The sequence below is a fragment of the Empidonax traillii genome, unplaced genomic scaffold, assembly GCF_003031625.1.
Source record: "Empidonax traillii isolate 1590-97213 ecotype Southwest subspecies unplaced genomic scaffold, ASM303162v1 scaffold120:size1031401, whole genome shotgun sequence".
Classification (NCBI taxonomy): Eukaryota; Metazoa; Chordata; class Aves; order Passeriformes; family Tyrannidae; genus Empidonax; species Empidonax traillii.
This window is the reverse complement of record NW_020955313.1, coordinates 530228-552137: the sequence shown is the minus strand read 5'-3', so window position 1 is coordinate 552137 and position 21910 is coordinate 530228. Positions and strand designations below refer to the sequence as shown.

The 21910-nt window shown below is 37.6% G+C and overlaps 1 protein-coding gene across 3 annotated transcripts in view; it reads left to right on the top strand.

Moving 5' to 3' along the window:
• The window catches only part of KIF2A (kinesin family member 2A), a 55328-nt gene that overhangs the window by 554 nt on the left and 32864 nt on the right, over positions 1 to 21910 (top strand). For all 3 annotated transcript variants that reach the window (XM_027883182.1, XM_027883181.1, XM_027883180.1), the window contains exons 2-4: positions 19223 to 19317; positions 19899 to 20018; positions 20433 to 20487. In XM_027883182.1, the coding sequence (XP_027738983.1) occupies positions 19223 to 19317; positions 19899 to 20018; positions 20433 to 20487 (270 nt within the window). The remainder of the gene's footprint in view (positions 1 to 19222; positions 19318 to 19898; positions 20019 to 20432; positions 20488 to 21910) is intronic.

Sequence of the window (21910 nt, the reverse complement as noted above, 5' to 3'; positions counted from 1 at the left end):
CTTTGTGATTAAAATGTAAGAAGCGTGCTTGTTATTTATGCCCGTGAGTTGTAATTTCTCCGTGTTCAATGGATCCAGTGTTTCCCATCTTGCCCAGCATCTTCTGACAGGAGGATGTGTAGTGCTCTCTGGAAAGACACGTGAATCAAGGAGGCATGCATGACAGGTTTAGGGTGCTCAGTCTTCATATTTGTCTCTGGGGACATTCAAAACCCACGCATTCCTGTGTCACCTGCTCTCATTGGCCCTGCCTTGGCAGCAGGGTTGGACTAGATCATTTCCACAGGTCCCTTCCAACCCTAACAATTTTGTGATTCTGTCTAGTAGGAGAACTGAAATGGGAAGATGGCTGACTGAGTCAATGGCAGGTCACTCATTACTTCAGCTCTTGGATTTGAGTGGGAATATGTCATCTGTTCTCAGCCTCTATGAGGTCTGTGAAGCCTGCTAAAGTGGGGTGGGGTTCAGCTGGGATTTTCTGGAAGGTCTTTTTTTTTTTTTTTTTTTCTCCTCTGGGGTCCAGGAGCTTGCTAAAGAATAAGCAGATGTTTCTAAGGGAAGAAAGATCTGAAGGTCAAAGGCCCTGAAGTTAGCATGATTTTGTTATGAGGCAGCAAAAAAAGCAGCCAACAAGCTTTATGCAGCTTGTCTTTCTTGTGTCCCATGCTGCAGTTCAACCCTACAATGAAATAATGGTTGGTGTTGGCTGGACACTGTATTATGCTCAGTCCCTCAATTTCTGCCTCATGACTTGTCTGTCATGTGAAGAATCTGATCAGTCTGGCAGTTGTTTGCATAACTCCTGAGGATCCCAGTCTGTGTTTTCAGAAAGCCGCACAGTAGCAACTCATAAAACTGTTTTTGTGAGGTCTGTGTGAACTTCTCAGAAATGTTACTGTTTCCTTAGTATGCCTTTGGAAAATAAGGCATGAAAATGCTTTACTTCTTGTTTTTTTCCCCTCTACAGGGGGCACACTTTTTAATGTCAGAAGTGAGTTTGGTAACTCTCAAGTGTAATGATACTTATTTTCATGACTGTTGGTGGTTTACATATTTTGCCGCATCACTTACACATGTGGTGCAGCACATTAAGCGTATTTCCCATCAGTGATATATACTAGGGGGATGCCTTCACAGCAGTTGTTCAAACTATAGGGTTTTCAGCATTTGTTTTAAGTTGGTCCTTGTGTGAGCAAGACTGCAGTGTCATACCAGGTGATGGGTTCTGGTTAGTGGGAGGTATCCTTGTTTTTTGCTGAGGCTGGAGGAGATGCCCCATTCTGGCTCAGGCTACTGCAGTTAGGTGTCCTTAAACTACAGGAGAAACTCTTCCCATTAAACTACAGGAGAAACTGTCCTAGGTATGTGGAAGGGAGCATTTTACGAAAGATATGGAAGGATGGGCAGCATTGGATTGCATTACCTTTCAGAAGTTAGTTTTCTAATTTCAGTTGTGGTTGCATAGGCAGTCGAAATTGATCTTGCTGCTGCTAAACAAGGGGAGGGTCTTGCTGCCTGTGCCTCTGTCAGCTGTGTTGTTCCTGCAGACTCTCTCTTATCCAATGTGTCTAATGATTTTTTTTCTTCTGATGATTTAATACATTAATTGATGATTTGATTCACTAAACACAGTGGAAAACTTTTGGATATGTTAGTTTTCTGCACAATTAGTATGTCCTGATAGCTCACAGAGAGATCTCTGACCACAGCAGTATTAGTATGTAGAAAAGGCATAGCCAGGATGACATGGAAGTCTTCATGTATGATCTTCTGATTCAGTTACAGCGAACCTTCTGGATCTCCTCTATCCAGAACTGTATCCTAGGTAGAATCAGGGCTATCTGTCATACCAGCTATCCGTGACTGAGAAAGCATGATTAAAACGGTTTAAAAAACTTTTGGAAAGAGGGATGTGTTTTTATGGGCTTTTGTTTTACATGTTGTCTTGTCTATAGGAAATCCTTTTTTAAAACTAAATATTACTTTGAGAAGTAGGTATACTATTCTTTAAATTTTCTTTATTTACCTGTTTATTTGCTGAATCCAGAGAAGAATAAAGTTTTACTCTGTTAATGGGGTCAATGAAAAAGTATGCATTTTTTTTCTATCTACCAGTTATGTTAAACACTTTTCTGAATACAGAGTTTTATTGATTCCAGATAACTATTTTTCTTTAAGTAAAAAAGAAAGCTTAAAAATCCACACTTTTGGTGAAACATGAGTGTTACAAGTAAGACCAGAACATTCTGGAAAGAAGAGTCATTCTGTTATTTTGACAAGCTCTAATTAGCCTTAAGTGTTTCATGAGAGATTTATTATAGAACTGAATAGAAAATAATGTTATACAAAAGAAAGGCATTGTTAGAAGTCATGGCCAAAAACACATGAAAAATAGTGTTTGGATAAAACCCAACATTTTCAAGGACTAACGCTGCAGAGCTGCTTACTGTGTATATGTGTTTTTTCTCAGTGGGTAAACACTGATATAAATGTTGCCTAGAGTTGCTGATAATATTTCCACTTATAATTGGAATAACTATTTATGTTCATATATTGTAAGAGTGTACTGAGTGATCAGCTAGTTTATTTTTTTTTTTTTTTTATAGCTTCTAATACTGAAATTTCAGTAGGTTGCTTGAAATACACCTTGGTAGTCTGTTTTGGAAATGGGAAAGAACATCTTCAGCTTAGGTTGCAAATGGCTAAGAATGGACTGCATTTCCACATTTGAAAAATGTACCTTATCACATGGAAGCTTAGGGAGGTGGGAGGGAAGCCAGAAGGCACCCACCAGACCCACTGTAGTGATCCTGTCCAGAAGATCCTCCCTGCTGAAGTCTAAATATGGGCATTTGTTGACGAATTCCCTTTACTCAAATAATAATAACCTGCTGGTTTGTGTGTGAACTTATACCTCTACATATATCTCTTGTGCTTTGTCTCATTAATGATTAATGATGACAAAGACCTATATAACTACTTGGAGAAAGAATCTTTCACATTTTTTTACTCATAAATTCAGTCTTTTGCTGAAATAAGAGAAATCCCTTCTACCCTGCAGCCCTTCAGCAAGCTGATTAATGTTTTTTCTTTACTTTTTCAATCTCACTTTATTCTGTCCATTTCCTCCTCAGGTTGTTCCTATTCTATCTGTCTTTCCATATCTGAAATACTACTTAAAAAGACAGGAAATTAATTATATATATATTTGCTCATTTTAAAGGTGAGATGTGGGGAGAGAGGGGTAAATACAGTTCTGGTCTCACTGTGTCAGAAATCATGTACAGGCATGAGAAGAAGGGACATTCTTGTAACTGAAAGAGTGACTGAAGATTCGATCGAACTTTAAGGATGAGGGGAAAATGCTATATTTTCAAGGATTAACCATCAAATGGTGTAACAAAGAAAGATCATAATTTTGTGGCCATGTTTTTCATAATACAAGAACAGGAGAGCTGTCTGTTTGAAAAGGAAACCTTAAAATTGTTAAAGGAGAAGAGATTAGGTATGGTTATCCCATGGACCTTGTTACCAGAGGAGATTAAATCTAGACGCATAACAGAATTTTAAGAAGGATGGTAGGAATATCCAGTTTTGCACTAAAAGCTAAAATATACACCAGCAACTGTAAACAATAGTTTCTGTTCTTCCTGAGTCTGTAGTTTAAATAACTTCTAACTGATGTGAGATAGGAGAAATCGTGCTGTGGCTGTGTTATTTTTAATTGCCTGCTTAAGAATTTTCTTCATTTGTCTCTGAAGCAGTGGAACTGGTCACTGTCAAGGATAATCCATCCAGTCCAAAGAACTGCTGACAGCTCCTTTATCCTTCATCTTGCGAAAACATCATGGTAGCCGTTTTCAGCTTTGAGCATAAATGAGACTACATTTTTGCAACAGTCAGAACTGTAATTTTTTTTCTTTAAAATCTGACTTCTATGAAACTTGTGTTTCTCAGAGTTGAAAGATCTACAGCATCCTCTCTCTTCTGGGTATCCTGTATATTGTGATCTTCATGTACAACTCCCAATAGCAAGAACAATTTTATAGCAGGATAGAAGGTTTAATGATGCTATAAAAATTCTGTTCAGATTTGAGTAGTCACCCTATTTTACAAACGCATGAGGAGAGATTTAAATGGTAATGTGCTTTTACTCTTTGCTTTGGTGACATACATCTGTTTGTTCCCTGTGATTAAGACTTTTCTTTTACCACATTTAAATCATTTGACTCAATTACCTAATCCCTGTGTAAGCTATACAGACACAATGTGTCTTTGTGCTTCCGTAGTAGCCAGAACACACCCAGGATTTCCAGTCTTCTGTTGCTGGTCCAGCTGATGGGTCCAGCATTTAGGCTTACTTATCTGGTGTAGATTCTGATTGTTACATCCAGAGTTTCTGGAGAGCATTCCCTCAGAAGAACTGACCAGGAGGATGTGTTAAATTATCTGTGTCCTATTTGGAATCACTTTTTAAGCATTCAGCTTTCATTAAGCAGTAAGTGAATTTTCACTGTAACTCACAGATTCTCAGATATTTATGTAGGCCTTCTGTATTTTGTATAAATAGCTTTTTTGAATGACGAGTTGAGTCCTAATCTTCAGAGAATCTTCTCATTTTTGTTCCATAAGTGTGTTTTATACAGCACTACATACAGAGCTGTATGTGGCAGCTGGGATCACACATTGCATATTTTTCCCCACACTAATCGTGTTGTGGGGGAATCTATCATTTGTTTCCATTTAAAAGGTAAAATAATGGTACTTTTCACCCATTCTCTATGATGGCCTGCTGCCCAGGGCACAGTGTTGCTTGTCTTTTCTTCTTATGGCTTTGCCATGCTGTTCTGGCACCAAGCACACCTTGTCAAGGTGGGACAAGATGGGGACGAAGTCATGCATGACTGAGAAGTAATGGCATTGCAAAAATATCTTTTTCTGTTTGCTCTAGGAGATAAACTAGCCTTTTGAGTTTTTTTCATACATCCACTTGCTGTGGAACAATGTAGAGAAATGAGTGTGAAGTTTTTACCAGGTGAGCTTATTTCCTGGAGCACAAAATCTGTAACATGTTTGCTGTCTTGACTTGTGCAGTGTGCCACTGTGACTTTTTATTGTGCTTGAGGATTAAGTAATAGAATGGAGTAAATTCACTTTATTGCTCTGTTGTTGTTTAAGTTCTTCCTTTGTAAACATTTACTGCTTATATCATAAAGTGTTGTTAGGTTTTTTTAACTTTTTTTCCTATCTTATGTTGGGTTGTGTGGTCTTCCCCATCATACCGTATGACTGGTTTTGCGATCAAGAAGAGAATGCTGAGGTTGACCCGTGGTGAGCACTAAAATGTGATGTTCACTATAATTGTTCACATTATGTGTATTCCATACAGGAAGAGAATCGAATTACTTTTGATACATTAAAGGTTAACTTCAGAATTAAGTTTCTAATGTAATACAAGAATTAAGATATGGAAGTTAACAGTGAGGTCTACTAAGAGGTCTTGACTTTGTCCAGTTGTGAAAATGTGTAGGAAATATAATATACGGGCAGGTAGAGTGGTGTTTGTAAATTCAAACTGAAGAGTTTTTAAGAAGACATTGGCTTTTAATAATCAATTTCTCATTATGCCTGTGTAGCATAGATAAAATTATTTGGAAGCATATATGCTTTCAGTGTGTATTTCAAGATGGAGGGTAGAATATTCTTATGTAGCTATAAAGCATTCTTTGTTATATCTGTTCGTGTATTTCAAAAACATGAAAAAGCTTTCAGATATATGACCGCTTCTTTTTCCTTGTTTGAAAGTTTATGTATGTTTTCCAGTTTTATGACTTGTGTCTTTTGAGAAGTCTTTTTATGTTTTTAAAGGGAAGAGTTAACAGTTCCTTCCAATACCCTTTTTAAAAATTTGCATGTAGTTGTATATTTCAGACCTCCAGTTTTTATTGTGAACAGGTATTCAGGGTTTTATTTAAAGTGTTCTCAAAAGTTGACTGAAGATAGGCATTAAACAAGATGTTCCTGGCTATGTTGTTTGCAGCAATTTTCCTGGGTTTGGACAGGTATTTTTGTACTTAAGTAAGACTGTTAGACACTCATCATAATCAAGTTAGCTACATTTATTTTTGACTATAAAGATGTGTAACTTTAGGCTGCTTTTTTGTGCCCACTGCCGTGCAGTTAGTCTTTTTTTAGATATGCTGTAGGGAAGTGAGGGAGGAAGAGCAGGGAACTAAAACTGTGGTTTAGGTACATGGTTTAGATATAGATTATCTAAAACTGCTTTTAGCTATATCCTCAAACCCTTCATATTGTGTACGTACCCTCAAATCTTCATGTACAGGCACATGTGCTGTTCCTTCTTTTTCTGCTCTCCTTCCTTTCCTTAAAATGTTCAGTTTTATACTGTTGTCTGAGTACTATTTTTTATTTTCACTCAAAGAATTAGACAGTCTTTAGTTTTCTATAGTGTTCCCAATATAGAGATAGACAGGTGATTGGCATGAGTTTCCTGCACCTTTGACCTCTGTAAGGAGATGCTTTGAATCTTGCAGTAAGTGTTTATCCATAAGATGGTGCTGACTGTCCAATAGCCTGGAAACACGCTTTGTTCATATCGCCAGAAGATACCGTGATAAACAGGTCAATTGTGGCTTAGAACATCCACAAACCACTGATTTACTAGAAGTCAGTGAATTCATCTACCATGTTAAATACTCTTTTGGAGTGGAGCCCCCTTTGGAGGTAGAACAGGGGGCTTGATATTTGTCTCTTGTGCCATTCTTCACCATTCTTGTTAATTACTCCTGGGAAATGGTGCAGCCACAGGTAATAGTTCCCAGGGAGAGTGTTAGAAAGATGACATTGCCATTTCCCTGCTAAAAAGTGTTCTGTGGAGTTAATATTGCTATATTTATATTTGGTCATTGCTAAATATAAATAAATATAAAAATAAACTTAGATTTTACATCTTTTAGACAAAAGGCAATAAAGCTGTGTGAAATTACATGAGGTTTGTCTTTCCTGGAAAAGAGAATGAATTTATTAAGCTATGTTTATGGGTTTTTTTTAATGTGTGTAGTGTACTGAATCACTTACATGAGCGGTACATGCCTGGAAGACTTTTGGTAACTCTATTACTGTCTAAATTCAGTTGTTTCATGTTGCTAGGAACCAAAGTTAATTTTAGAATTGTTAGTTTAAAGGAGTAAGTAGAAGTTCTTGAAGACAACTCTGTATTGTGTGTCTAACCACAACTGTTGATGACCTTTTTAAAAAATGTGAGTTAGCAGTTAGATTTAGTAATTAAGCCATTTGATCAGTTTTTTCTTCTTCTTCTTTTTTTTTTTTTTTTTTTTAATTGGGTCTTGTTTGACAACACTGAGTCTAATACTATATTTTGACTCTTGAAAGATGAATGAGAGACTTCATTGCTTAAAGGCTTGAATGTGGTAGTAGAGTTTTTTATTTTGCTTTAGTCATATAAATATGCTTTCAGAGTAACTTACTGTTTTATCTAGGAGCAGTTCTTGTTGCGTCAGGCATAAGCAGCATTTGGGTTCCCCAGGCTTGTAAAGGGGATTGTTTGTTGCATTCCCTGCTGCTGGTGTAACAGTGACACCCTGCAAAGCTAGTTGATCAATCCCAGTCAGTAAAAATGTGACTTGCAGGTAACTTGCAGATAACAGAAAAGTCTTTTATTTTGTTTTTATTTTTTATGAGTGTGGTAATTAATGCTTTTCAGGTAGGGGAATGTTACTTGCTTTGAAGTTCTGAGTAATCCGATTGAAGCTTTGCCAAGTGCAAGTTTGATGTTCTCATAACTCCCATCGGATACTCACAGCTCCGTGTAATTCCAGATATCAGAACTGTGAGTATTGTCAGTCACTTCTGTTAATTACAGGATTGTTGTGAGAGTTGCCTTCAATGGGTGAACACATTGAATGTGTGAGTGGAGGGAGATGAAGGGTGGTCTTTGTTTAAAATTTAGCAAGGTATGTAGCATACTTGTCCCCTTGCAGAGTTTGGCTCTGGAAACTTTGTTGCACAGAGCTGCACATTTCGCAGTCACTGAAAAGTGTTACTTTTTCCTGATGGCTGAACTACATACAGAGTTTGAGGAATATTTCCGACTGATCTATAAAAGTGTTTGCTAGAGATGTGGGCATTGCATAGTGATATGCTGACAAGGACCTCTGGCTTCAGGAAGATGACACTAGAAATACATTCAGTTTGAAAAGCACATACACACTTAGATTTCCAAATACTCAAGTTTCTGATCTCATTTTTGGTTGTGTTTCCTTGTACCTATGTATTTTTATGATTTGAACTTCACAGTCAATTTTGATATTTTAGTATGATAGGAATTCAGGTGGTGATGAGCAAGGTGAATACTAATCACAGCCAGGTGATTTTAAGTTACAATTAGCTTTCATCAAACCCATAAGAATTAAAACATTACTTAAAGTTTTCTTGTTTGTTTAAACTTTTAGAATTTTGTTAAGCTAAAACGCAAGCTTTAAACTTGCATGAGAATAAAGTTGTCTCAGATTTAACCAGGAGCAACAGTTGGCAGCTCTGTAATGGATTGAGTTATGGCAAATGTCTTTTCTAAATGTAGTATTTTAAAGAAGGGGGGGAAAAAAGCCTCAACAAATAACAAACTATTATATGACATGTGGGTTGTGAAAGGCAAATGGTAAAAGTGTGAAATATCCCTGTGGCCATTTTAGGTCAGCTCTCCTGGCCATGCTGCCTCCCAGCTTTTCGTGCACCTGCTCGCTAGCAGAATACGGAAAACCAAAAAGTCCTTGATTAAGTGTAAGTACAGACTAGCAACAACCAAAACATCAGTGTGTTATGAACATTATTCTCTCACTAAATCCAAAACACATCAGCATGCTGGCTACTTGGAGGCAAAATAACTATCCCAGCCAATACCATACAAGAACATACTTGGACTGAATCTAAATTTTGCTCCTAGACATCATAAATTTGTTGAAATTTATACTGAACACAGAGGGCCTGGATCTGCAAAAACATTTAACAAAGTATTCTGGAGAGTAACTTTGAGAAGCAGTTTTAAAGATTTAGAGAAGCTACCAGCATAAGTGTCCTAAAAGACTCCAAGAAACTGCAAAAAATATCAAATTATATTCAGTTTTACAAAACTCTAAAAAAAATATATATACAAGACATTGAAGTATTCCTGCAATTAATTTACAGGTTGTGAACTCATGGGACAGTGGGAATGTCATTACCAGGAACTGGGAATGAAGGAATGAAAACCTTCACTTTTACCAGTAAAAGAAAAATGTGGTAGAGGACAGAAAATATGGTCATATTATACATGAATGTCTCGTTCCCATTTGAATAAAGTTTGCATCTCTCATTATTTAATCTTTCTGGAGGGGATTCATATAGGGTATGGAAGGCACCAGCAGGCACTGGAAAACCTTGGGTAGATTATTGTTGTTTTTGGTTTGTGTTGTTTTTTTTTTTTTTTACACTTTGGAAGGGATATTGCTTTTCAAAATTAAGATTACTTTTTGAAAAGTGAATGAAAACCTTAGTTTTTCATTTCATTTAATTTTCTCCTTATGAGTCTTCTTCTGAAGTTGAAGAATGTTGTGGTTTCTAATCTTTGTGAAGTATTTTTGCCTATTTGGAGGTTTCTCCATTTCCTTACCACTTATAGTACTTACAAGTAAGTTCACCGCTACTATAAGAAGTATCCTAATGGTTCGTCTAGCCCAACAGCTGTTGGAGAGACTATTTAGGGAAAGCAGGTCAGCCTTGCCAGTGTCCAGTCATTGTCTTCCTACACTATTCAAAACTGTATCTAGGATATTAGAAGTACAACTCTGACTAGTCCTATTAAATAACCATTTATAGACCTATTGTCTGTGAATTTATTGAATACCTTTGTTACCACACTTGCACTGTGTCTTGCAGATGCAAGATTAAGAGGTTCTTCACTGCTTGCTGCATAGAAAAGTACATTACCACTTTTATCTGTGCCTTAAGAGACTTCTCCCAGCTTTAGTGTTGCAGGATGAGGTGAATAGCTGTTTCCGCTCATTATGTCCTTTATGGTTGTTAAGTGCAACCAATTCCACTCCCAGTTTTTCCCTCAAAAGTGAGCAGTTACTTGCCTTAATATTGTAATTCTTTTTTCTTCTTAGTTGTCCTTCTCTTAACCTCCTCTAATTCCACTGCATGTTTTTTGTGTAGTGAAGACTAGTGTCACAGTACTTGAGATGTGGGTGTACCTAAGTTTTATTTATACTTTGAAAATAATGCTTGCTTTTAAGTTTTACCAGCTTTTTTTGTTGTTGCACCTGCATGTTTAGTCAACAATGTTTTCAGAGAATTGTGTCAAGGAGCTTTCGAGTTGTACTTTTAGTTCCAGTTCCAGTTTCACATACCCGTAATTTAAATTTGTTTTCTCTCAGTGTGTTATCTTTGTCTGTGTTGAAGCTTATCTGCCATCTTTTTCTGTACTCCTTCCCATATTTTTGGGAGGGCCTTTTGAAGTAACGTCATCTGACTACCCAAAAAGTTGTCTTGCCAAAGACAGCAAGATGGCAAATTTGGTGTAATTCAGAGTGTAACTAAACACCAAGCTGGAAGATGATGTGTAAGTTTGTAGCTACAGTTTTGAAAGGCTTATGTAGTAAAAGAAACCAGTACTTTATTTTCCCAATACCCTCCGTTATTAGTACTTGTTTGCATGTAATCTTATTGTATAGAGGATTAAAGTATTTTATGGTTTGCACTGTTCTGATTGTGAATTTATCTTGCACCTTATTTTAGTCTAGTGTCCTGGTAGCATGATCATTCTCAGTGCATGTGTGCTGGTTCTCTTCCCAACTCAAGTATGAATGAACCACAGGACCTGCCTCCTATCAGAAGCCTGAACTTTGAGTGGTTCTCAAGAAGAGACCTGAACTGCACCATTTGTCTATCACTACTTGAACAGTCCTTTTGTGTTTTAGTAAGCTTCATACTTTCATATTCTTGTGCATGTCCCTGGGCGTGCAGCACGTGCTTCTATTCATGCTCCTAAAAGCATTGTAGTGGGAGGCTGCAAAGCACTTTTCTCATTTTTGTGTAGGTCAAGGCAAATTAAGCAGTCTTGGTGCTCTAGGCATGTCACTTGGAACCACAGGTTTGCACCTGTAGCAGGGATTTCAGTTCACATGAAAATGGGGTTTGGACATGTATTTTCTGATCATCTCTCACTTCCTTGTGTTATGCTTTAGTTCACTGTGAAAGTAGCCATGGAGCACACCAAATTCTTTGTGTATGAAATGTACCTGGAGGGTACACTCAAGATATGTACATGATGTCATCTGACAAAAGGTGTTCAGACTGTGGTGCTAGACCCTCCCAGTCCCCTCCAAAGCACATGGTATGAGTGTCTGATCCCCAGCATCACGTGCTTTTCTCTGCTCCTGTTGCAGCACTGTGTTGCTCACTGCCATAGGCACAGCCTGGGCTGAGCACTGAAGTGCTGCACATTCAGGCAATGTGGCATGAATGATGCTGTCCCAGGGCAGTTGTGGGCAACCCTGTACCAGTTGTCTTAGGGTTTCTGTTCATAGTGTGGTCTGAAAAAAAGGTGCAGAAGCGATCTCCAGGACATTCTGTTACAAACTCATACTGCCCTCTGCTAGAGAGTGAGGAGTTTGTTCATGGGTTATGCCATGGCTCAGTAAGAGTGTGACACAATATACCTTGTCAGCAAGTGCTAGATCCTTGTAGGAGTTTCTTCCCCTCCCTCTCACAAAGAGAAAGACCATTGTGGTACCCCAACAACAAAGCCAACATAAGTGAATAAAAAGATTTTGTGTCATGTCCATTTTATGTCATGTCCATCATGTTAACATCCGTTACAGAAGCGATTACAGCTCATCCTGCTTGCTTTTCCTCTAAAGCAAATGGAAAAATTATAGATCTAATCAGATCATTCGAGGAACATACAGTGCCTTGACAAGAAGAAGTAGCAAATACTGGAGCACAAATGCCGAAGTGCTTCTTGTCTCTGTGTCCCAAACTAGTATGCTAGAAATGGAGCAGGTAATCATGATGTTGAATTCTGGAGCTGACTATGGGTGACCTGACCAAAGCTTGTCCCTACCAGGGCCAGTATGGGTGGGGTTTTATGCAGCACTGTATCTCTGCATTTCAATAAACTGTTTAGTAGAATACGAAAAATTACTCAGGTGAAGCTTAACACAGGAAAGGTAACATGTTAAGACAGGGGATGATAACATACATAGTAATTTTTAACTAACAGCATACCTTCTGGGATCAGTTTTGGGACTGTCTAGCTGGGTTTTTTTTCATCTGTTAAAGTTATTACTTGCTGAGAAGTTAACACTGTTTCTGGGAAGCTTCATTACTATGTTAGAGTGTGATTATCACCTCTGTGGAGATGTATGACTTGAGGGAAGATTAGGAAGTATGCAGTGAAAGAGCTGGGGTAAAAAGTGGCACAAAGTGAATGTGTTTTTGTTGTAGATTAAGACATTATAGACATCATAAACTGTAAATGGCAGGCGTAAAACCTTGATATTCTAGCTAATCACAAAGTAAGTGTGAAATACAGGGTGCAGTGCCAAGAGGAAAAGTGAGTGCCGTTTCAGAATTACTGTTATTTGTCAGTGAGTGTGGAAAGCGATCTGGAATTTCTCTGGGATATTACATCTCCTCCTTGACAGTTTTGGAAAAACAGATACTCCTAAAAGACTGAAACAGGTAGAGTTAGTTCTTGTATAGGTGCATTTGTACAAGCCATAAAGAAAAGCACAGAGTACTAAATGACAAGCGAACACATGCAATCTGTAAAAATTTTATATATATTGACAACCAGATGCTAGTGCAGCTTTTTGAGTGAATAGCGGAGGTATTACTTAATAACATTAAAGTGAAATGTGTTCAGTTTATTGAAAATTTTCTAGAGGGCTCATCGTAGTATGTGTTAGATATGACCAGACAGGTTCTTCCTTCCAAATACCTTTTTCTATGGGTGAGTTAGTAAGTAAGTAGAGAACTTAAAAATGATAGGATGACTGGCATGTTACAGCTGAGATAACTTGCTGGTAAATACTACATATCAGTGCATCTGTTGGCCAGATGCACATGGTGTGACACTTCATTATGAATTCAGCTGCTTTAGAACCGTATCTCCTCTCTCTGATACTGACAACTCCAGAGGCAATACGAATCTGTAACTTCTGAATGCTGTGGTGGTGAGATGCTATTGAAAACCTTTTGGGAAGCCAGTGGGATGTGTGCCATTAATTTAAGTGGCAGTTGAAGCTTCTGAAAGGAAAGAAAGGGAAAAAGTTTTAAGAGGAACTCATTAATGTAAAATAATGCCCTTTGGAATGTGCTTAAAAGAGTTTTAGATCCTCACCCCTAAAAGACACTGGACCTGCCTTGAAGGGAAGTAAAACTCTAAGTGTTCCATGGACTGGGAAATCCACAGGAAACTTGTTTTGAGTATAAAGGGAAATTTTAGAGATCAGCTTGCAAAACGGAACACTAGCAGAAAAACCCAACAAATCAAAGCATGAAAAGATTGAAGATATGACAATTATTAGAAAAGCAAAAACCATGGTGTCAACATGGGGATGCAGTTCTTGGCAGCTTCAGAGAAGGTGCTTCAGTATTGACATCTAACAAGTTCAACTTGTTAGGCTGAGCATGGTGAATTTTAATTTAGTGGTTCAGAGTGGAGGGGCTTAAATGCAAGGGAAGTGAAAAAGTTGCTTGTGTCCTTTTGCTGTGTGGAGGATATTAAATGTACTGTATTTTGAGTCTAAATATCATACACAGTTAGTTCAGTCTTTGTGTTGCTTATTTCTCCCCTCCTCGTTCCTTAATGGACTGTCAGTAAGGTCTGTGAACTCAATTTTTTTCTACAGCACTGGTGTTTGATTGGCACTTGTACATAAATTGTAAACATATCTCAGCTTGGGATATTTCTGAGTTTGGTAGCTTTCTATGCAGAGGCAAGAGTAGATTAAGTTGGATTTTAATTCAAAGTTGAAATATATAGACAGAAATGGGAAACTTGATTTGGATAATACTGCTTTATGTTATGTTCTCAAAATCCCTGTCTGTTACTTTGTAGAGGTTTACAGAGATGATAAAATTTGTTTGTAACGTGTGTCATATGAAGGTCTTGTGTATTCCTGTGATAATTTAGATAATACAGGAAAACAAGTTGATAGCAGCTAAGGATCATTCTGACAAATTAGTACTAAAATATGCATTTAATTAGAAGTATTTTTTTTACTATGTAAGAACTCACTTTAGAAATATTGTGGGTATTGTGCATGTCTAATGGTCCATTTGACAATGTGGTAACACTGTAACTGTGGTGACAGAGAAGACAGTAAGGCAGGGTGAAAAACCCAAAATAAATCCCTGTGGTTAAATAAAACAAAACTGGTGTAACTGTGGTAAATACAAAGAAAATACAAGGCTACTTGTTTGTGGATAAGTGAAACTTTGAAATAAAATCAAATACATTTAGTGATGTGGAGAAAGTAACATCAGTCAGCAGTAACTGATGGTTTTTCCTTGGGGTATTAGCAGCAAGACTGTCTGTGCAGTGCAGGGAAGACCACGACAAGTGCTGAGTGTCTGAATAGGGAACATCTCCACAGTTGACACGGCTGGAAACACCAAGCCTGGAATTCTGTTTCTCTTTGGGATTTTTACCTTGAAGTTTGCTATAGGCATTATTTGGTGAGGAGAGGATTTTTTTTCACCTCCCTGAGCTCTGTGAGAGCAGGAAAGCTCTTCCACCATAGTTGCAAGGATTGCAGCCTGTAGCACAGAAAACAGTTTTCTGGACCATAGTAATTCTGGTACGTGCTGCTTCTGGATTTGCAGCCTCATGTTTCTCTCTCTCTTTTTTAATGTAGCTTGGGGTTTATATTGCTTTTTTCACAATTTTAATTTTTGACTATAAAGTGACAGAGGGTGAAGGTCAGTCATGTCCAGGTGTCTGTAGATGAGGTAACATTTGATGAGGTAACATTCATATTAATCCCTCATGAACTAGAGTAGGAAAATCATAGCTATTTCATGAACGCGTATTATACTGTTTTAAGGGATGAATACCTTCTGTTGCAGTCGTCATCCTCAGCAAGACTGTACCAGATGTGAATTTGTAGTATATTTTTACATTCACCAACATGTACTGCTGATGCACTTAGAGGAGCTAAGTCTGATAGTCCACTTCCTGAGCTAGTAGAACACATTTGTGCTCCTGAAGATGTGGCAAGTACAGGATTTCCTTTACTGAAGTTTAGGTCTTTTAATGTTGCCATAATCTGGTTCTGCTAGAAATAGTTGCCTGGATTTGAGCTGACTAGGCTTAAACAACCATATGATTGTTGTAATGTAATGCTGCTGAGTAGGATCCTGCTACTGGTTTTGGAGGTGGAATGAGGCAGCCATAGTGGAAATTATGAACCTCTCTTCTCCATAGCATGAGTGTAAATTTTTAGTTATTACAACTCAACAGTATTTTTAAGACTTCACAAAACCCTTGCATATAATGTGTGAGTACAGTGCCTTTTGGAGTGGGCAGACTTCAATTATGTGGAAGTGGTCCCGCTTTATTTCTTGAGTCACTTGGGAGAGCAAAAAGGTGTTTCACTCACAGGTCAGGCAGTGCCGTAGCCCAGAATGTAATTTGGAAAACACCAACCCATATTTCAGACTGATAACTGAGAGGTAGTAGGAAGATGAAAAGGCTGTGGTTTTAGTATTGTCGTTGATCACTGCCTCAGAATTTTGGTGGTTTGGAGAAGTTTTGCAGGCAGAAAATGTTCAGTTTGCTTAGAGGTAAGGATCTATCTACATCTTGCTACTTGTGGTCAGTTGCCACTGCTACCTAGGTTGGGAGTTAGTTAAAATGTTTGATTTAGCCCTGGTAATTTGTTTTTGCTGCTCATCCTGAACATTTTTGTGCACGATTAGCTGCCCTAATAGCTCTTACGATAGTGGATATTTATCTGATATGTGAGCAGGTCAGATCAGTATGCTTATTGCCTTCTGTTTGTCAAGTAATTGTCAGAATGACTAGGAAGAAAGGGGAGGGAGAGTTATTTTTCACTTCTATTGATTCAAATGAGAATATTGTAATGTATGTGTATTTAAGGTAATTTTAAAGTGTTGGCTTCACACAGTTCTCTGTTTTATTGCTGTGTTGGCAGCAATATTTTCTGCATGCTCTAGTCAGCAGGAGATAAGCCAGATGTCACATGCTGTATGACAGAACATATTTACACAAATATTCTTTTTCAAATAACTTCTCCATTGGTTGTGAGCCCTATAGAATATGCTGAGTTGGAAGTGATCCATCAGGATCATCAAGTGCAGCTCCCGACCCTGCACAGGACAGTGCAAGAATCACACCATGTGCCTGAAAGCATTGTCTAAATGATTCTTGGACTCAGACAGGCTTGGTGCTGTGACCACTTCTCTGGGGAGTCCTGTAGCAATGGAAAAACTTCTAAGAAAAAAAGTTGCTTGTGATGTGAATTCTAATCATGTGAAGAGAGGCACTAGAAATTAAGGGAATGCTGAGGGAATAGTTGTATCAGCTTTACTTTCTTCTTTTGTTTTTGAGGTGTGGTTAAAGATGAACTTCCTTGAATCACTGTTTTTTTTTTTCAGTTTGTCATGATGCATGTTCATTTTTACATGGACATGTTTACATGTCACATTTTGGTACCAGCTCTGGAAAGTGCACCAGAAATTAGGGACATTGCACTCTGTGCGGATTGGTTTGGCTCTCATGCTTTAACATTTGTAGCCTGGTCTTGCTTTATATGCTAGACGAGGTTTATGCCAGGCTAATTGGTTGCTGGCATTCTTGAATTTCCCAGCTGCAGTATTCAGCTGTTTACTAGAAAAATATAATGGAATACTGTTTACGCAGAGCAAGAGGCAATTGTAAAGATGTAAATGTGCTATCTGGCACATATAACATGTAAAATTTTAGTAACACAAAGAATTTTTAGGAACAAACTGTATGAGTACACTGCCAATTTGATCACTGTAGTGAACGTTTTCTGTTTAAGCTGAGAATATTTGGAAGATGGACATAACTTTTTTTTGTTAGTATTGGGGTTTTTTATGGTTTTTATTCAGTCCTGAATTTTTTGACCAGGCAACAGGTGAAATCTGGCACAGAGATGGAAGATTTATTGTGATTTTTTTGTTATGACATGCTGGCTTACTGTGATTTTGAGAGAGGGGGATGTTCATTCATCAGTCTGCTTTGATCTCTTTTCACTTGTTATGGTAAAAATTATATCTTTTTTAATTATTAATTGTTCTCTGTCAAAAGTAACAGCACAGAAGCAGGTAGTGGGACTTACATGATGGCTCTGTGACTAATACAGTGTCACAAGTTTCAGCTGTGACTAGTAATTTTCTTCAAAATATATAAATTTTAGTAACAGTTAATATTATTGTAATATTGTATAGAATATGATTTGGTAAACTTTTTTTTTTCATATATTGTTTTTCTCTTGGTTCTGGATTGATAGCTGGACTAGACCTTAAAACAGCAGCAGCATGTTATTTCAATGTAAGCATGAGTTTCCAGTTTCCAGAGTTTGTGTGTCCTTGTGGTCAGGTCGCAGCACATTCTGCAGAAGAGGCAGGAGTGGCAATTGCTACAGGAAGACAGCAGCTTCTGTTGCTGCTTTGCTGAAGGACCAAATAGCTCATTGAAACTGTTCTACAGCAGGGTGTTCTTGCACAAAATTAAGTCCCTAGGAGTTATTAAATGCTGAAATACTAAGGGAGAGGTATATTGAGGATTGTGAGAATGGTGCGTAGGGAGCACAAATGGAGGGGTTTGTTCAGACAAAGCATGGCTCAGGGAAATAAAAAGTGAAGGCCAGAGGACAGGAACCAAGTGAAGTAAAAGGGGAGGCTTTTGTCTTTTAGTGTTAGAAACTACTTAACCACCTTCAGTAGTGGAGCAAATGTTCTGCTTTGGACAAGGAGAAGGAGGGAGGTTTCAAACGCATATATGATGTATGTTGCTGTTGAGGTGAGTGCCACAGATGTGAAGGCAGTGGTGCTCAGGGCTGCCAGCTGTTCTCTGAGTTCCCTTAGTGCTGTTGGTTTCTAACTCCACACATTGCATTAGAGTACAGAAAGTTGCTGTTACCTTCTGTGATGCTTCCCTTTAGTCTTTCTTCTACCTGAATCTTAACTAGATGTGAATGTTTAGGCAGCCTTTGTAATAAAAAAAAAAAAAAAAAAGGAATATATTTGTTACTTGCACTGTTAGATGAAATAATTTGGGATATCACTTCAGGTTTTTCTTTCTTTCTGTCCCTCAGTGGGCCCTAAAAGGCTTAACCTGTGTAAAAACATTAGTCTTCATGTTTTTGGAAAACTGTTAAATTGTGACTGAAGTGGCTAAACCAGAAGTTTGAAACAATCAGCTGAGGAGAAAACTGTGAGCACACTGGAGCAGACGTGTGCGAACTGTCCCCCAAGCAGGTGCTCAGTAGCAACAGCAGCAGCAGCAACAGTATATGCACAACTGCTCCAGGACAGTCACTCATGCTTTGGAAGCTGCCCCTGGCCCTAGGGAGTGGAATGAGGAATTGCTTCTTCGTACTATACCTCATTAAAGGACAGTGTGAGAATAGCCATTGCATTGGATTTGTGTTCCTTAGAAACCTCAGTTCTTGGTACACTTACGGCAAAGCATGGATGCAAAATCAATGTGCCACCTTGATCCTTTTGTGTCAATGCATGGCTATTCTGCTCTTCCAATTGCTCTTCTCTACTGTGCGTAGCAAATAGGACATAAAAAAAGTGCACTGCATATTTTAGAAGAAAAATCCTTTTTCCTACTGAAAATTTACTGGGTTTATTGAGCTTTATGGGGGCTTACTACCTTTGTGTGGTGTTCTGCTTAGTCCCACTCAGTTTTCTGTTCATCGTCCTTTTTACTTGAATGCTGACTGTCCCATTAGAGCCTCCAGTGGTGGATCAGGTTTGAACTATTTCACAGTGTGTGGCCTGGAATCACCGAATTGATCACCTAACTTTTTTCAACCCTCTTCTTCGTACATCTTTCTGAATGTCTCAGTGCAGAGATGAAAATAAGTTCTTGGAAATTTTTCCACTAGTCAATAAATGATAATCTGTGTTTGCCTTTTAGGCCGAATCCACCAAGCTATGGTAACATCCCTAAATGAAGATAATGAAAGTGTAACTGTAGAATGGATTGAAAATGGAGATACTAAAGGGAAAGAAGTAAGCTTAATTATTTAGAACTTTTCTCTTGTGTAATCTACATGAATATTACTTTGAATTTGTAATGGAAACAAAAATTATACATGAATCTGAATTTACTTGATGATTCTTTGGTTACAGCCTGTTTTGCATAGGAAGTGCAGAGCAAATTCTGGTTTCTGTTGTAGTCAATTTGACTTCCTGAGCTCGATGTCTTAGCTTTTAAGTAGTTCTTCTCATCGCTTGATTAGGAACCAGATTACAAAGGCTGACCTTGTTATCTTCTTTTTACAAATAGAAAAATCAAATTTTTAAGAGGGAGAATGAGACAGTAATTCTAGTTTAATCACTTACAAAATTATTACTATGTACTGGTCATTTTTAATTTATCCCTTTTCTGACTGATGTGTTTTCAAATAATACAAAGACCAAAACTTAGTCTGTGCTTAGGAAACATAGAACAAAATAATTCAGATCTTCGAATTAACAAATTGTGGGGTAAAACCACTAAATATATTTACTGTTTATTGTCAAATATAACAGGAGAAATAGAGAGGGTTTATTATAAGTCTCATAAACATGTTTTATGTTCTTTTACACAGATTGATTTAGAGAGCATATTTTCACTTAACCCAGATCTTGCACCTGATGAAGATATTGAACCTGGTCCGGAGACACTACCACAACCTGCTGCATCATCCAAAGTAAACAAAATTGTGAAGGTTCGTAATATCTATGCAGCATGTTCATGATAGCGTTACAGTAATTCTGTATATGATGTCGTGCTGAAATTTTCAACTTCTGTTTCTGTTGTGTTATTTGATAACGATGTTCCTTTCTTTTCCTTATGGTGAATAAGAATTTCTAAATTTTTTTGAAGAACAGGTTTGGCAAAGGGGCAGTTGGAAACTAATATTTACATACCTAAATATATCCCAATGAAAAATACAGAAAAGTTTTGGAAGTTGTTTTGAAACCATATGTATAGTTCAATTAGTCTTCGCCCCTTCACTTTTCAGGGAGGGATTTGGCAGCCATCACATCTGTATTGCTCATGTCATATGAGGCAGAGTGGGTCTGCAGCTTATGTTTTCAATAATATGCTGATCAAATAAGAGAGATTTCTTTCTTTACAGACTCGACGAACTGTGTTCCCTTCTAAGAATGACCCTCCTACCAGAGATAATAGAGGTAAATGTTATCTCTTTTCATTTCAAGGAAGTAAAACATATGGGAACATTTTGACCTCCTGTTCATCTAGTATTCTGTAATAGTTTTATATTTCTCATTTGGTATGTGTGCTTGTGACGTGTAAAAGACATGGTACATAATTCCTAGAATTATTCCTCTGTATGTCTAGGGGTTCATACTGTACAAATAACATTTATATGCAAGTTTAAGCAATATAGCATTAGGAAAGTTAAGCTGAATAAACTGAAGGTGCAAAAATTTGAAGATAATAATTATGCAACATTAAATGAGGCGTGGACTTTTCATGTGAGAACTAAGCATCCTCAGCTTATTTCAATGATTCAATATGCACTAAGTAGTGCCCTTAAAATTCTTATACTTTCAGTTTTTTAACTTAGTTTTGTAGCAGCCTTTGTGTGAACAGTCATTCAAAGCCCTAAAAGTTTTTTCTCTCACTCTGCAATTAATAGCAAAAAATCTGGAAAAAAGTGCTGAAATACCACAGGAGGATAGGTGAAATGTATGTATTGGATGAATACAGATGTAATGCATCTATTAATGTGAAAGAATAGTTACTGCTTATTGTTTTCATTTTCTCTCCTGTGTGCAATGTAACTAGTTGGTACCAGTGATGGTAATGATTCTTCTTCCAAACAATAATCTACTGTCATTAATTGAGGCTAGATTCCAGTCCATCTGTTTAAACTTGAAAAACAAGTGGGCTTGCATATCCTTGCAAGTGATCAGACTCTTCTGGTGGAGGGCTGGGACCACTTTCACCTTTCTGTCATTTGCCTCTGGGGGTATTAAACAAATGGAAAATCCCATGAAGAGTGTGTATTTTTTTTTTTTTCAAACTAATATGGTTTAAATATAAGACATGTTATAATGGACTGTCCTCACATCCATACATATTGTTATTTGTAGTAAATGATCTGTTTGGTATGGAATTACCCTGTAACTTGTATTTTAATAGGTACCATGTCTGTTATTTTTCGCTTATTATGCCTCTTATTACTCACTGTTGGACTAAATATTTTTCTATTTTGGCCTTGTAAGTTAGCTTTTCTGAGCACACTGAAAATTTGTGCTATAAGCTAGATCTCCTATGACACCTGGAATGATCTGGGCATTTGTCTTGTCTGTTCTGTTCAAAACCTCTTTCCATAGTTGTCTCCCTGTTACACAGTGAGATGGTCTTCGCTTGGAGTGTCATTTCTGGCTGCTAATCAAAGCTGATACCTTCACTTTTGTACTGTTATGGCAGACCCTGTTAGAAGTGTGTACAGGAAGTGGGCCAGCTGAAGCAGACCTGCTTGAAGCAACTATTTGAAAAACAATTTAAAGCATTCAGCTCTATCAAAGAGGCTTGCATGCTCACTACTCCCACTGCATTCACTTGGAACAGACATCACAGCTTCTT